Source organism: Perognathus longimembris, chromosome 10 (assembly GCF_023159225.1).
Source record: "Perognathus longimembris pacificus isolate PPM17 chromosome 10, ASM2315922v1, whole genome shotgun sequence".
NCBI classification, from domain to species: Eukaryota; Metazoa; Chordata; class Mammalia; order Rodentia; family Heteromyidae; genus Perognathus; species Perognathus longimembris.
Window position 1 is genome coordinate 32,735,585 of NC_063170.1, and position 12,075 is coordinate 32,747,659.

Below are 12,075 nucleotides of genomic sequence, written 5' to 3' on the forward strand. Positions count from 1 at the left end.
TGCCCAGGCTGGCTTCGAACCGCAGATTTCAGGTCAATGAGTCTTACAAGAGGCCACTTTACTCCAATTAAAAGCAACAAGGTGGTCCACACAGAAATAGTTTTTAAGCATGCTCTTACCTGGAGCTTATTAAGGGCCAATGTTACATCTTGACAAACTTGTAGGGATCATCTCTCCTTCTCTGTGGGCCTGCTGGAAACTTACAAAAAACCTACAAACAAACTGGAATGGCAATTAAACATTTTGGTAGCCATAATTTCCCTATTCTCACTTTGCAATAATCATTTAGGACAATTTTACTTCCAAATTTCTTATCTAGAAATGCATTCTTGATTTCCAAGGCCTTTTACTAACCTCTGTTTAACACTAACACTTTAGCTCTTATCTGCATTGGAAAAACTCTGAAGCTTACAGGCATTCTGAAACCAGGTGCCGCCCTTTGCCTTCGGGCTGCCTGTTTTAAAAGAGCCTTTTTTCTTTTTTCTTTTGTTTTTTTTTCAGTCCCAGTTACCGCATGGCATGACTTTGGACTCAAATGACAATTTTTTCCTTAATGCAAGAATTACAATTACAAAATTAGAAATACTTATCAATTCAGCTTTCCAATAAATTAGTGAGAAATGTTAGCCCATTTTGCCATTTCTTCCTACATACAGTTAATGAGAGTTTACTTCTATCCCCATTAGTTTAATATATGTACTTTACAATACTTGCCTGATTATATGTAACTTAAGATAGTTAAGAGTCTTACTATTACATCACCATATACACATAAAATTCAGTACCTGAGTCATTTAAACTGATACCCAAAACAACTGTAACAAAAGTACTTTTAACAGTGTTCACCAGAATTAGAAACACAAGAAATTCAGTCTCATCATCTTTGCTTTTTCAATACATCCAAATTGCAAAATAACACAAGAATCAAATCACATCAGGTAAATAAACTTTTTAACCATTTAAAAAAACTTTTCCAATTCTTAGTACCTCAAGGGGCAGTTTTAGAAATTCCAGTCAAATCATTCATTTTTACCACCAGGTTTCCAAAGTTCACCTGAAAACAAAAGAGACAAAAGAGAGGCTTCCATTGGCCTGTCCTATCGAACAGCCTATCTCCATCCTACTACTCAGAGCTTGATGAACTGTCTTGGTGCTGGCTTGTCCTCTTCCACCATGAATGGACACGCCATTATGGTTGTCGCACCATGTGGATTCCCTTCAGGGCCTGTGCCACCACGTGGGCTGGCTAAGCTGCACCATTGCCAGATCACCCCTCACTCCTGAGGATAGGCACACAAGCCCATCCTAGGGTTTTTTTGTTTGTTTGTTTTGTTTTTGTCCTTTCCTATTTGTCTCTGACTGAGAAACCCAAGCATTTTTTTCTTTTTTTAACAGTGATAAACCTTTACATCAAAATTTCTGACACTTAACCCTGATTTTTTAATTAAAGAAACAATTTTTTAACTCTAGTTTCTTTCTAAAACAATGCAATAATCTTTTAAAGCATTTGGTAATGCCCGAACTTGATGACCATTTGGATTTTAAACTTAAACTCACTCAATTTTACATCATGCTAACAGTCTTGAACATGTTCACACTCACACATGCACACACACATACACACATATTCAAAAGATCTTAAAGCGCGCAAAATAAACATCGGCCGTACGTTTTCCAGTGGCAGGAGGTATTTTTGCCAATCTTACTCCTGCAACACCTAAATTTTAAGACAAAACCGTTGACAAATGATTTTAGGATTCTCCAGCCTCATTTTCCAGGGCTTGATAATTTCAGCAAAACATTTTAGCACACCGAATAATTTTCTGCTGAAGAAGGCTGGGTGGGGGTCACCCAGAGTTCTTTTTGTGGACACTCACACTCTGATTGTGAGCTGTCACCTGTACATCTTTCCAATGAGCTAAACATAAATCCAAGGGGGTAGAGGGAGTCTGTCCCATTTCGTCTGTCACAGTCAGGAGATACACAAAACAAAGAAGAACAGTCCAGACCAGTCCTATAATAATACAAGCAATTTGTTTTTCCTTTTTCTGCAACACAATCTTTTCTAGTATCTGATTGGATTTACTATTACTTTCTTTCCTAATTCACCACCAGACCTAGTCTCCTCAGTACTCAACCTCATCCTAGGCCCTTCTGCTTTCAATTTCACTTTCTCTTTTTCATCAAAGTCCAACTAACTACATCATTAAAACTAGTCCACAAGATAACAAGAGGTAAAACAATTCCAATAAAACAGAAAAGACAATACATACAGGAACTAAATATGCCATAAACAATCTACTAATTTATAAACTGACGGCACCAACAAACACGGACAGGGTAACAAAACAGGCTATGCAGGTTTGACACAAAAAAGATTGTCAGACTCACAAATAACACAGAGACAGCGCTGCACGGTGGGGTCACTCTCCGCCACCTGCGGGTGGCTTGGGCTGACTGTTTAGGACTGGGGGTTCTTTCCAGTGGGCTAGGGTCAAGTCTAGGGGGCTAGATGGTACATTACTCATGGCTCTGGTCAGGTGTTCAATCCAGACAGCTACAAAAAACACAACAATTACAACAACAGAAAAGGTACCAAACACACAGGCCTGAGAAAAAAACAAGTTACAAGTTACTAGTACGAGTTGAAGAGCTCCCAAGTCAGCCCCCAACCTCCTGCGAGAGGGAGTGCAGAAGGAGTGGACCCAAGTTCAAGGTGGGCGGGTTGAGCCCCTCCCGGTCAGTGCCAGCTAGAAACCAGACCAATTTGTGCCCTACAAGTATCAAGGCAGGGTTCCAGGGGTCCCCCTTCAAGGGTGGAGGGTTGTCTTATGAGCATGTCTGCTCCGACAATCCCTAAAAAAAATAGAACAAGCTAGAACAGCCATCTTCAAGAGAAAATGAAAGTAAAAAACACACATGTAGACAAAGGACAGGACAAGACAAATTAACAGCACTGTTTCTCACCTTCGGGGTCTGGGTCTTGGGGGTCTCTGGGGATCCCAGATGAGCCCCCAGGCTGTTGTGCCCAAGTCCTAGAAGACCACCAAGAAGACCACCGAGAGCCAGACATTCCAAAATGCAAAAGCAAGGCTTTATTCAGGTGAGCTGCAGCCCGGACCGCGTCCTACACTCCAATGCAGCGGAGGTGCAGTGTTTTACATGGGTATTTAAAGGAAAAAAATCACAAAGTTACATAAACCAGGTGCAAGCAGGGTTGGGGTGTGAGGACAAATCTGATTAGCATGAACCAAGTGCAAGCAGGGTTGGGGTGCAAGGACAAATCTGATTGGCTTGGGGCTGGGGGTTCTCTAAAATTGGTCTGACGACATTCCAGGGTGGTCAACGTATCTAGACCCAAACCAGTTGGGCCATCCGGGAAATGGGTTTTTATGGCTGGTTGGTTTCGGCACAAACAACTTTGTTCCTGGAATCTGTATAATGTCTAGTTTCACCATAAACAAGCCATTTTCCGGGTTTTATGTACATGTTGGGTTATTCTTAGCTTAACACAAACAACAAGATGGTTGCAGTTTCAAGATGGAGTCATCCTAGTCTTTCAGTTCAGAGAGATGCACAGTGAAAGTTTTAGCAAAAGTTTAGTATAACAAGGTGAAAGTAAGGTTAAGGTTTCTTTATACTGAAACATTGTAGTGTATGCTTTAGCCTGCCATGTCTCTTCCTGCTCCACATCAGGAAATAGGACTTAAAAGACTCAAAATGCTAGCAGTTATCTTAAAGTGGGGTCATAATACACATGGTTCTTGTGAGGTTCACCAACATAATGTAAGGTTCACCGAAAAGAGACTGCTACATGGTTCAGGCAGAAAAAGAGTTTATTGGGGGGAGAGGATACTGCCACTCTGCACAAGATGGAGGTGGGCAGGGGAAGGGAAAGGGGGAGCTGATGATGGGGGTGGGGGGAAAGGAGGTGTGGCCACAGCAAAGGGGGTAAAGGAGATGGCCTAGGGCACCTCCCATTCCCCCCAGGTGGGCCAGCTACCTGGGTGGGGACAAGGACTTCTAGGGAAGGGGCAATTCCCCACCCCTGCCCCACTCCCCGAGAACCTAACAGTTCTCTAAGCAGCCCCCAACACTTAGGCAATGGTTCTGGGTACACAAGATGGGTTCTACTCATTCTAAAATATCAAGATGTTTTTGGGCCTACCCAAACACAGACATTACTGGCTAGCTGTGAACTTCAAGCTTTCTTTTTTCAGATTAGCTTTTTATCTTTTCTGTCTTGACATGTGTGCACCCAGAGTTGCCAGGTTTTCCATGGAGAAGGCAGATTTAGATAGATAGTTGTTGTCTCCGGCCCCTCCCCCTACTTTGTGACTTAGCATTTGAATGAAAAGAAGCTTAACTGTTTTGTTGGTTGCTTCCTTGTTTCAGTTTCTGAGTCTTGCCTTTTTATATTTATTTTTTAAAAAACTCATTTCCCTGTCTCCTCGCCTATTTCTCCCATTTGGCTTCTTTACATCTTGTTTCCTACCAAGTAGGAAATATAAACCCAGTTTACACACTCAGGGATTGGTGAGAAGGGAAGCCTCAGACAAAAACAGACATGTGCCTATAATCTTGTGTTATGGAGTCCGGAAATTGATGATCAGTGAGACCACTCAGATGACAATGGTGGATGGGAAGAATTTTATTGAGTGAGAAAGTACTGGTGTGCCAGGACTGTACAGAAGGCCCAGAATCATCTCAGAGGCTGCTTTTAAACCCCCAAACCACAGGAATTTTCCCCTTTGCCTAATTGTAGTGGCTCATTAATTTTGAGATGTGTCAGGTATGGAGCTTGAACTCAGGGCCTTACACACTTGGTTAGTGTTTTGCTTATGGCTGACACTCCACCACTTGAGTCACAACTCCACCTTTTAGTTTGGGCTGTTTAGAAAGTTCCTTCTGCTTGTTGTCTAAAATGACTCTTCTGTCACCTAAAATTAAAGTGCATTTATGTTGCTTTTTATTTTCTTCTTTTTTAAAAGAAGGGCCTCTCTTTATAACCCAAACTAATATTATAGAGTACACCACCATGCCTAGCAAAGGCCACTCATTTTATACAAATTTTATAATTCTCAAATTTGGTTCCGTTATTCCATCAATCAGTAAAAACAAACCTAGTTTTATACTATCTAGAGAATTATCTCTGGAAAAGAGATAACTTCTAGATTTGTCTGTTGGCAGTTAATAAGTGCTACTTAAAAAACCCTCTTAATGCCTTCATAATAACATTCCTATAACAGTGAAGGGGCTTGCATAGCTTGAAATTTTTCCTCAACATAGTTTCTGCCTAAAGTAATGCACAAAAAGCAGGTCTGAAGGCATGGCTCAAGTGGTAGAGCATCAACCAAGCAGGCTTAAGGCCTTGAGTTTGAATCCCACTACAGTCAAAGGATAATGAAATAAAAGTATATAAGTTGATGTTCCTCTATGTAGTTCAGAGTCTAATGACAATAGAAGCAGCAATATGAATAAGTAAATTTTAATTAGAGACACAGCAAATGGTGTAAAAACAGAGGGCAAGTGACATTCTATAGCACGGAAGGGTATGCTATTACACTGAGTGGCTAACACAGGCCTCTCTGAGGAAGGGACATTTCAGCTGAGATTTGAAAGATGAAAAGGAGCCAATCACAATGAATAGGCAGGGAATGCTTACTCCAGCACAGGAGATGACAAGTACAATGATTAGTGTTGCAAATGATAGGACTGTTGCAAAAAAGGCAACCACTGTGCAGAGTGGTAAGGGGTTATCCAGGAAGAGTGCAAGTCATCTTTCCATGTCTCTTCATGGAGTTTCCATTCTCTTTCAGAGCAATGGGAGGCTACCAGAGTGATGTAAGAAGAGATATAGCATATTATGATTTATATTGAGGTAAAATTATTATATTTATTATGTAGGGATTTCATCCAACTAAGTATTATTTAGTCATGACTAAATACCAGTTTGAATAAAACAAGGTTTATAATCCAACCTCTTGAGTTTAGTTATGGTGGTGCATACTGCAGCAGAATGGCTCCTGTTGAGTGGTTGGGAAAACAAAGACTAGAAAGAGGACATAGCCAGGTACTCGTAGCTCATGCTTATAATCATAGCTACTTCAGGAAGCTGAGATCTGAGGATCAAAGTTTGAAGCTAGTCTTGGCAGAGAAGTCAGTGAAACTCTTACCTCTAACTAGCAAAAAGCCAAAAGTGGAGGTGTGGCTCACGTGGTAGAGCACTAGCTTTAAGTGAAAAAGCCAAGCAAGAGTATAAGGCCCTGAGTTCAATACCCAGTACTGTCCTTGCCCCTCCCCCCCCCAAGGGTCTCATATATGTATTTCCAAAAGGGCATGTTAGAAATCATCCATTCACTTTGCCTTCACCAGTGAGGTTGCCAGAGTGAAACATACTTGGGACTTCCTAAGTTATCAGTGAGAAAATGATCAGTAAATCTCTAGAGCTAGTATGCCTACAGCCCTAAATTCAATCCCCAGCACAGGGAAAAAACGAAGATAGTGGGCCAGAGGACCATTTATGTTGTAAATATGGTATATAGCTTCTTGGCAAGGCATTTTTTAGATTTAGAGCACCAAAATGTCTCTAATCATGCTAAAGACTGAGATATTTTCAGATTCCTTCTTTTCTCTCCTTTCTCCCCATTAACTTATTCAAAGCATTTTTCATGTCTTCATTCCTGAGGGTATAGATGATGGGGTTCAACAGAGGGGTGACAGCAGTGAAAAACACAGACACCACCTTGTCCTCTGGGAGGCTGGTGGATGGGCGGGAATAGATGAAGATACAGTGGCCCAGGAAGAGTGTGACCACCGTGAGGTGGGCTGCACAGGTGGATAGAGCCTTCCACTTGCCCGCAGAGATCTGCTGTCTCAGGCTCACCAAGATGACGGCATAGGATACTACAAGGACCACAAAACAAACCACAGAGATCAGCCCACTGTTGGACACAATAAGGATCTCAATAATGTGGGTATCAGTGCAGGCCAGTTTGATCACCTGAGGAACGTCACAAAAGAAGTTGTCGATCTCATTGGGACCACAGTAGGGAAGCTTGATGGTGAGGGAGGTGAGAGAGATGGAGTGGATGGTTCCCCCTGTCCAAAGAGCCACAGCCAGCAGCACACACACCTTCCAGCTCATCACAGTCATGTACTGTAGGGGTTTGCAAATGGCCACATAGCGATCGTAGGCCATGATGGTCAGGAGGAAGATCTCAGTGCAGGCAAAGAGGTGCAGAAAGAACATCTGGGTCACACAGGCATTAAAGGAGATGAGCTTCTCCTCTGACCAGATGTCTCTTAGCATTTTGGGGACAGTGACAGTGGAATGACAGACATCGATAAAGGAGAGATTGCTGAGAAAGAAATACATGGGGGTATGGAGCCGGCGGTCATAGATGATAGTTATGACAATGAGGATGTTGCCAATCAGAGTCAGGACATAGAAAGTGAGGAATAAAGAAAACATGGCCACCTGTACCTCCTGATTGACAGATAAACCTCTAAGTAGAAAGTATGTCACTGAAGAAGTTTGGTTGAATAGGACAGCTTCTTCCATTCCCTTGGTGGACACGCCTGCCAAGAATTTAAAAAAAAAAAAGACCAAATATAACACCATCAGCGTTCATCATTTGTCATTTTATTTCTTGTGTATTATACCTTTTATTTCTGTTTAAATATTTGGTCAAATACTTTGCCTTCTTTCCCCTCCCCTCCCTTACCTCATCTCCCCTCTCCTCCTCTTCTTTCCTCTGTCCTGTCCTCTTCCCTCTCTCTTCCCACTCTCCCTTATTTCTTCTGGTGCTGGATTTGATGGTAGCTCACACATGTTAAGCACTTGCTCTACCACTGACCTACAGCTCTTGCCTTGTTTTCCTTCCTTCCTTCCTTCCTTCCTTCCTTCCTTCCTTCCTTCCTTCCTTCCTTCCTTCCTTCCTCCCTTCCTTCCTCCCTTCCTTCTTTCCACTAAGCCACATTCCCAGCCCCTTGACTATACTTTTCACAAGATTGCCAATCTATTGCTTCCTATTGACTTTGCCATGGTGCCTGAGATTGTAATTCCCATTCTCTCTCTCTCTCTCTCTCCCTCCACTCTCATATGCCATGCTGAGCTCTCTTACTTGAGCTATGCCTCTACTTCTAGCTTTTAGCTGGCTAAAAGGAGATAAGAGTCTCAAGGATTTTTCTCCCTGGGCTGGCTTTGAACTGCATTCCTCAAATCTCAACTTCTTTAATAGCTAAGATTATAGGTGTAAGGAATTAGCACCTGTCACTATTTCTCTTTTTAGCAGCTTTCTTCAGCTTTCTCTAGTATCGTGGCTGAACAATTCCTTGGAGATTGGATCAGCCCTAGAAGCCTTAGACAATCTGAAGCTTGCATCTTCTCAGCAGAACCTAAGGGCAAGCGTGCTCAGTCTTCAACTGGAAGTCGAGTTCTGCACTTAGAGAGCTACTGCCTTGATCACATTATCTCCAGCTGTTTTCAAATTCTCACTTTGTCTGGCTTACTGGTCTGCAAGTAAATCAATAGAGATTGTTATCTTTTTCTTTCAGGTTAGCCTAAGTCCAAGTATCATTACTTTAAAAAGTATTTTTTTGTGTGTGCCAGTCCTTGGCTTGAACTCAGAGCCTGGGTGCTGCCCCTGAGATTTTTTTTTGGCCAGCCCTGGGCCTTGAACTCAGGGTCTGAGCACTGTCCCTGACTTCTAGCACTCTGCCACTTGAGCCACAGAGCCACTTCTGGCCATTTTCTATATATGTGGTGCTGAGGAATCAAACCCAGGGCTTCATCTTAAAACTAGTATTCTACCACTTGAGCCACAGTTCTACTTCCATGATGGTCAATTGGAAATAAGAGTTTCATGGACACTTCTGCCAAGGCTGGATTTGAGCCATGATCCCCAGATCCCAGTCTCCTGACTAGCTATGACTACAGATGTGAGCCACTGGTGCCTGTTCACGGCTTTATTTTTATAACAGAAACATGCATTATACAGATTCACACAATTTTAGCCCTCGAAGAGATTCAAGGGATTATATAATCTTTTTGCCTTTTCATTTTTGTGAATAAAGAAAATAAGGCATAGACAATGCAACTGGCCCAGGTTACACAGAATTGGAGTCACAGCTGGGTCTAGAGCTCAGGTCTTCTGTCCCTTGGTTTTGGCTTTGTATACTCTTCTCATTTGAATGTTTGTGGCAGTCAGCATAATTGAGGAGTGAGCCAGCTTTGGAGTATGATTTAGGGTGGGTGCTCTCTCCTTTGCATCTCCCCTCATGCTGCTGTCTTTGTGCACAGCCTTCGGGGGTGGGGGGGGGTGGCGCTCACCTAAAGAGGCTGTTTCTGTTCCTTGGACTCCATCATCCTAAGCTTCCTCCTACCATGGATAGTGTTTTGTTGTTTTTTTTTGTTTGTTTACCATTCCTCATGTCAGTTTCAGCCAGAGAAATGAATGAACTGTACACTACTGATGAGGAAAGTGCTACAGGATGCTTCTCTTCTCCTCTCAATATTTTCTGTTTTCTCAATTATTTCCAATATCTCATTATGCTTGACTTCTGCAAATAATGGTATTTTTACTCTCTGTATTAGACTAAGGCTAATTGTAGTGTCAACTTAAGAAACCAGCAAAGCTGATTTGTGGTTTAAAAAATACTTTGTAAAAACAAAGTATTTTGTAAGCCCAGCACACCCCTCTAATCTCAGCTACTCAGGAGGCTGAAATCTGAGGATTGAGGTTCAAAGCCAGTCGGGGCAAGAAAGTCTGTGAGACTTTGACTAACCACCAAGAAGCTGGAAGTGGAGCTGTGGCTTAAGTGGTAGAGTACCAGCCTTCACTGAATAAGCTCAGGCACAGTGCCTTGGCTCTGAATTCAAGCCCCAATATCACACACACACACACACACACACACACACACACACACACACACACACACACCCTAAATGTTTATTATTATTTACCATCAATAAAGAGAGGTACTATGTTCAAGCCCAGAATTGTGAAAATTTGGGCAACTTCTTATTTAGGATGAGAACTTTAATATCATCTATAAAAGTCTGAGCCCCGGTAATCTTCCTACAAAAAGGGAGAAATAGCTTATTCGTCTCTTCACATCCCTCTTCCAGGAGGTTTTATTGCTATATCTTCATGTAGCAATAGATTAATATCGTTCACATTTTAGAGCATTCACTCAAAAGTTTTTGCTCCAAAAACTATTCTATTTTAAATGTTCAAAGATTTACATCTGTTTTCATGCAGGAAAATTTGAAGAAGAATGGAATTGGAAATTATTTTGAATTCATCTGAGTGCAGACAGAAAAGAATATGCAGATTGAGAACTAATGAAGACTTCTGCTTCCTCCTTATTTTTAACTCCTCCTACATTTTTAACTAAATATTTTCCATCATTGTATTTTTTCTATTTTTGTGGAGCCATGGGGAGAAACTCTATGAAGAATGGTGCTATATCCAACTACAATTGAAATTTAGTACTTTAGTCAAGAATATGGTGCAAATACTTCCTTCCGGACAATAGAAGGGGGAATGATAAAGAGTAGAATCAGAATAAACCCAAAAGGTCCACAAAACTCACCTGGAGTAGTTTCTCTTAGCACCTCCCAAAGTAACTGGATTGTCAGTCGTGTAGTTTCAACATTGAGAATATTATGTTCCAGTAAGAAAGAACACTAAATAGCAAGTAAGACAGGTCAAATAATCTCATTTTCTTTCATTTCTCCATAAGATGGTTGAGAACCTTAACTTCCTGAAGGTCTCATTCTTGGTAAGGTGATGTCATAGTAGATGCATCTGGTGGCACTTCTTGGAGAGAGATACTATTACAGAACTTCCTTCAAAGTTATACATTTGTACCTGTATTACTACCATAATCTTTCCATACATCGAAGCATGCAATTGCAGTAAGACCTTGGGAGATTAGTTTCTAGTAAACTGAAAATGTGGTATGAGAATAGTATCTGTTTTTGCACTTTTTCAGACTGTACTGTTGAGTAGAAATGATTATACATTATAATAAATCCCTTGTAAGAAGCAGGACACATTTTGTTTGTTTTTTTGCCAGTCCTGGGGCTTGGACTCAGGGCCTGAGCACTGTCCTTGGCTTCTTTTTGCTCAAGGCTAACACACTACCACTTGAACCACAGTGCTACTTTCAGCCTTCTCTGTTTATGTGGTGCTGAGGACTAGAACCCAGGGCTTCATGCATGCAAAGCAAGCACTCTTCTGCTAAGCCATATTCCCAGCCCTGGCTAGGACAGTTCTAAAAGAATATCTCACCTAATTATTCAGAAAATCATATGGCTATATAATCTTGTTTCCTTTGAAGCACACACTTTAGGTGAAGTGGTGCACTGTTCTTTCTGGTAGAACGATCCCCCTCCACATTCAGAGGGGGAATCATGGAGGAAGGAAGCAACTGGGACCAGCAGCTGTGGCATTGATGGTTCTAGCTGCATTATATAGGCTTTGTGTCCATGGAAACTTGTAAGCAGTGACATCATCTTATCCTAGTTGCTAGTTAGTAAAAGTTAATCTGTGGGGACTGATGTAACAGAGTTAGTAATTGTCACTGGTAGAATTTAATAGGGATGCAGGACTTCAACATGTGAATATTTAGGATGAGTACATACATATGTATAATTAAATGGAATACTTTTGAGTGATTGCCCACTAAATGCTAATTATTAGGGGATGGACTTTCATGTCTTCTTAATCTATCCAAGGGATGGTGGGGCCAAGAGGAGAGGGGGAAGACAAATGAAAAGGAGAAGGTGGGGGACAATGTAGTCAAGAATTTATTGGACACTATGTTGAAAATGAACTATACAACTTGTTGGGGAAGGGAGTTGGGGGGGGACAACTGGGAGAAAATGAGGGAAGAAGTGACACTGTTCAAAAAGAAATGTACACGTATCTGAGTTATATAACTGCAATCCCTCTGAACATCACTTTTATAATAACAATTTTTAAAAAGAATCTATTGTATCTACCTCAAAATTAAGCAAAGAAAGGGGTAGGGTGAGAATGTTGCAGGGATGACACTGATCAAGAT

General features: G+C 41.5%; 1 protein-coding gene across 1 annotated transcript; it reads right to left on the reverse strand.

Moving 5' to 3' along the window:
• Positions 1–6,616: 6,616 nt before the first annotated feature.
• On the reverse strand, positions 6,617–7,564 carry LOC125357930 (olfactory receptor 4E1). The gene has a single exon (XM_048354770.1). It carries the CDS (start codon positions 7,562–7,564, stop codon positions 6,617–6,619), a length of 948 nt encoding a protein of 315 aa, XP_048210727.1.
• Between the last annotated feature and the right edge of the window lie 4,511 nt (positions 7,565–12,075).

Coding starts and splice junctions, on each gene's coding strand:
- LOC125357930 (XM_048354770.1), bottom strand. CDS start 7,564: ATGGAAGAAGCTGTCCTATTCAACCAAACTTCTTCAGTGACATACTTT.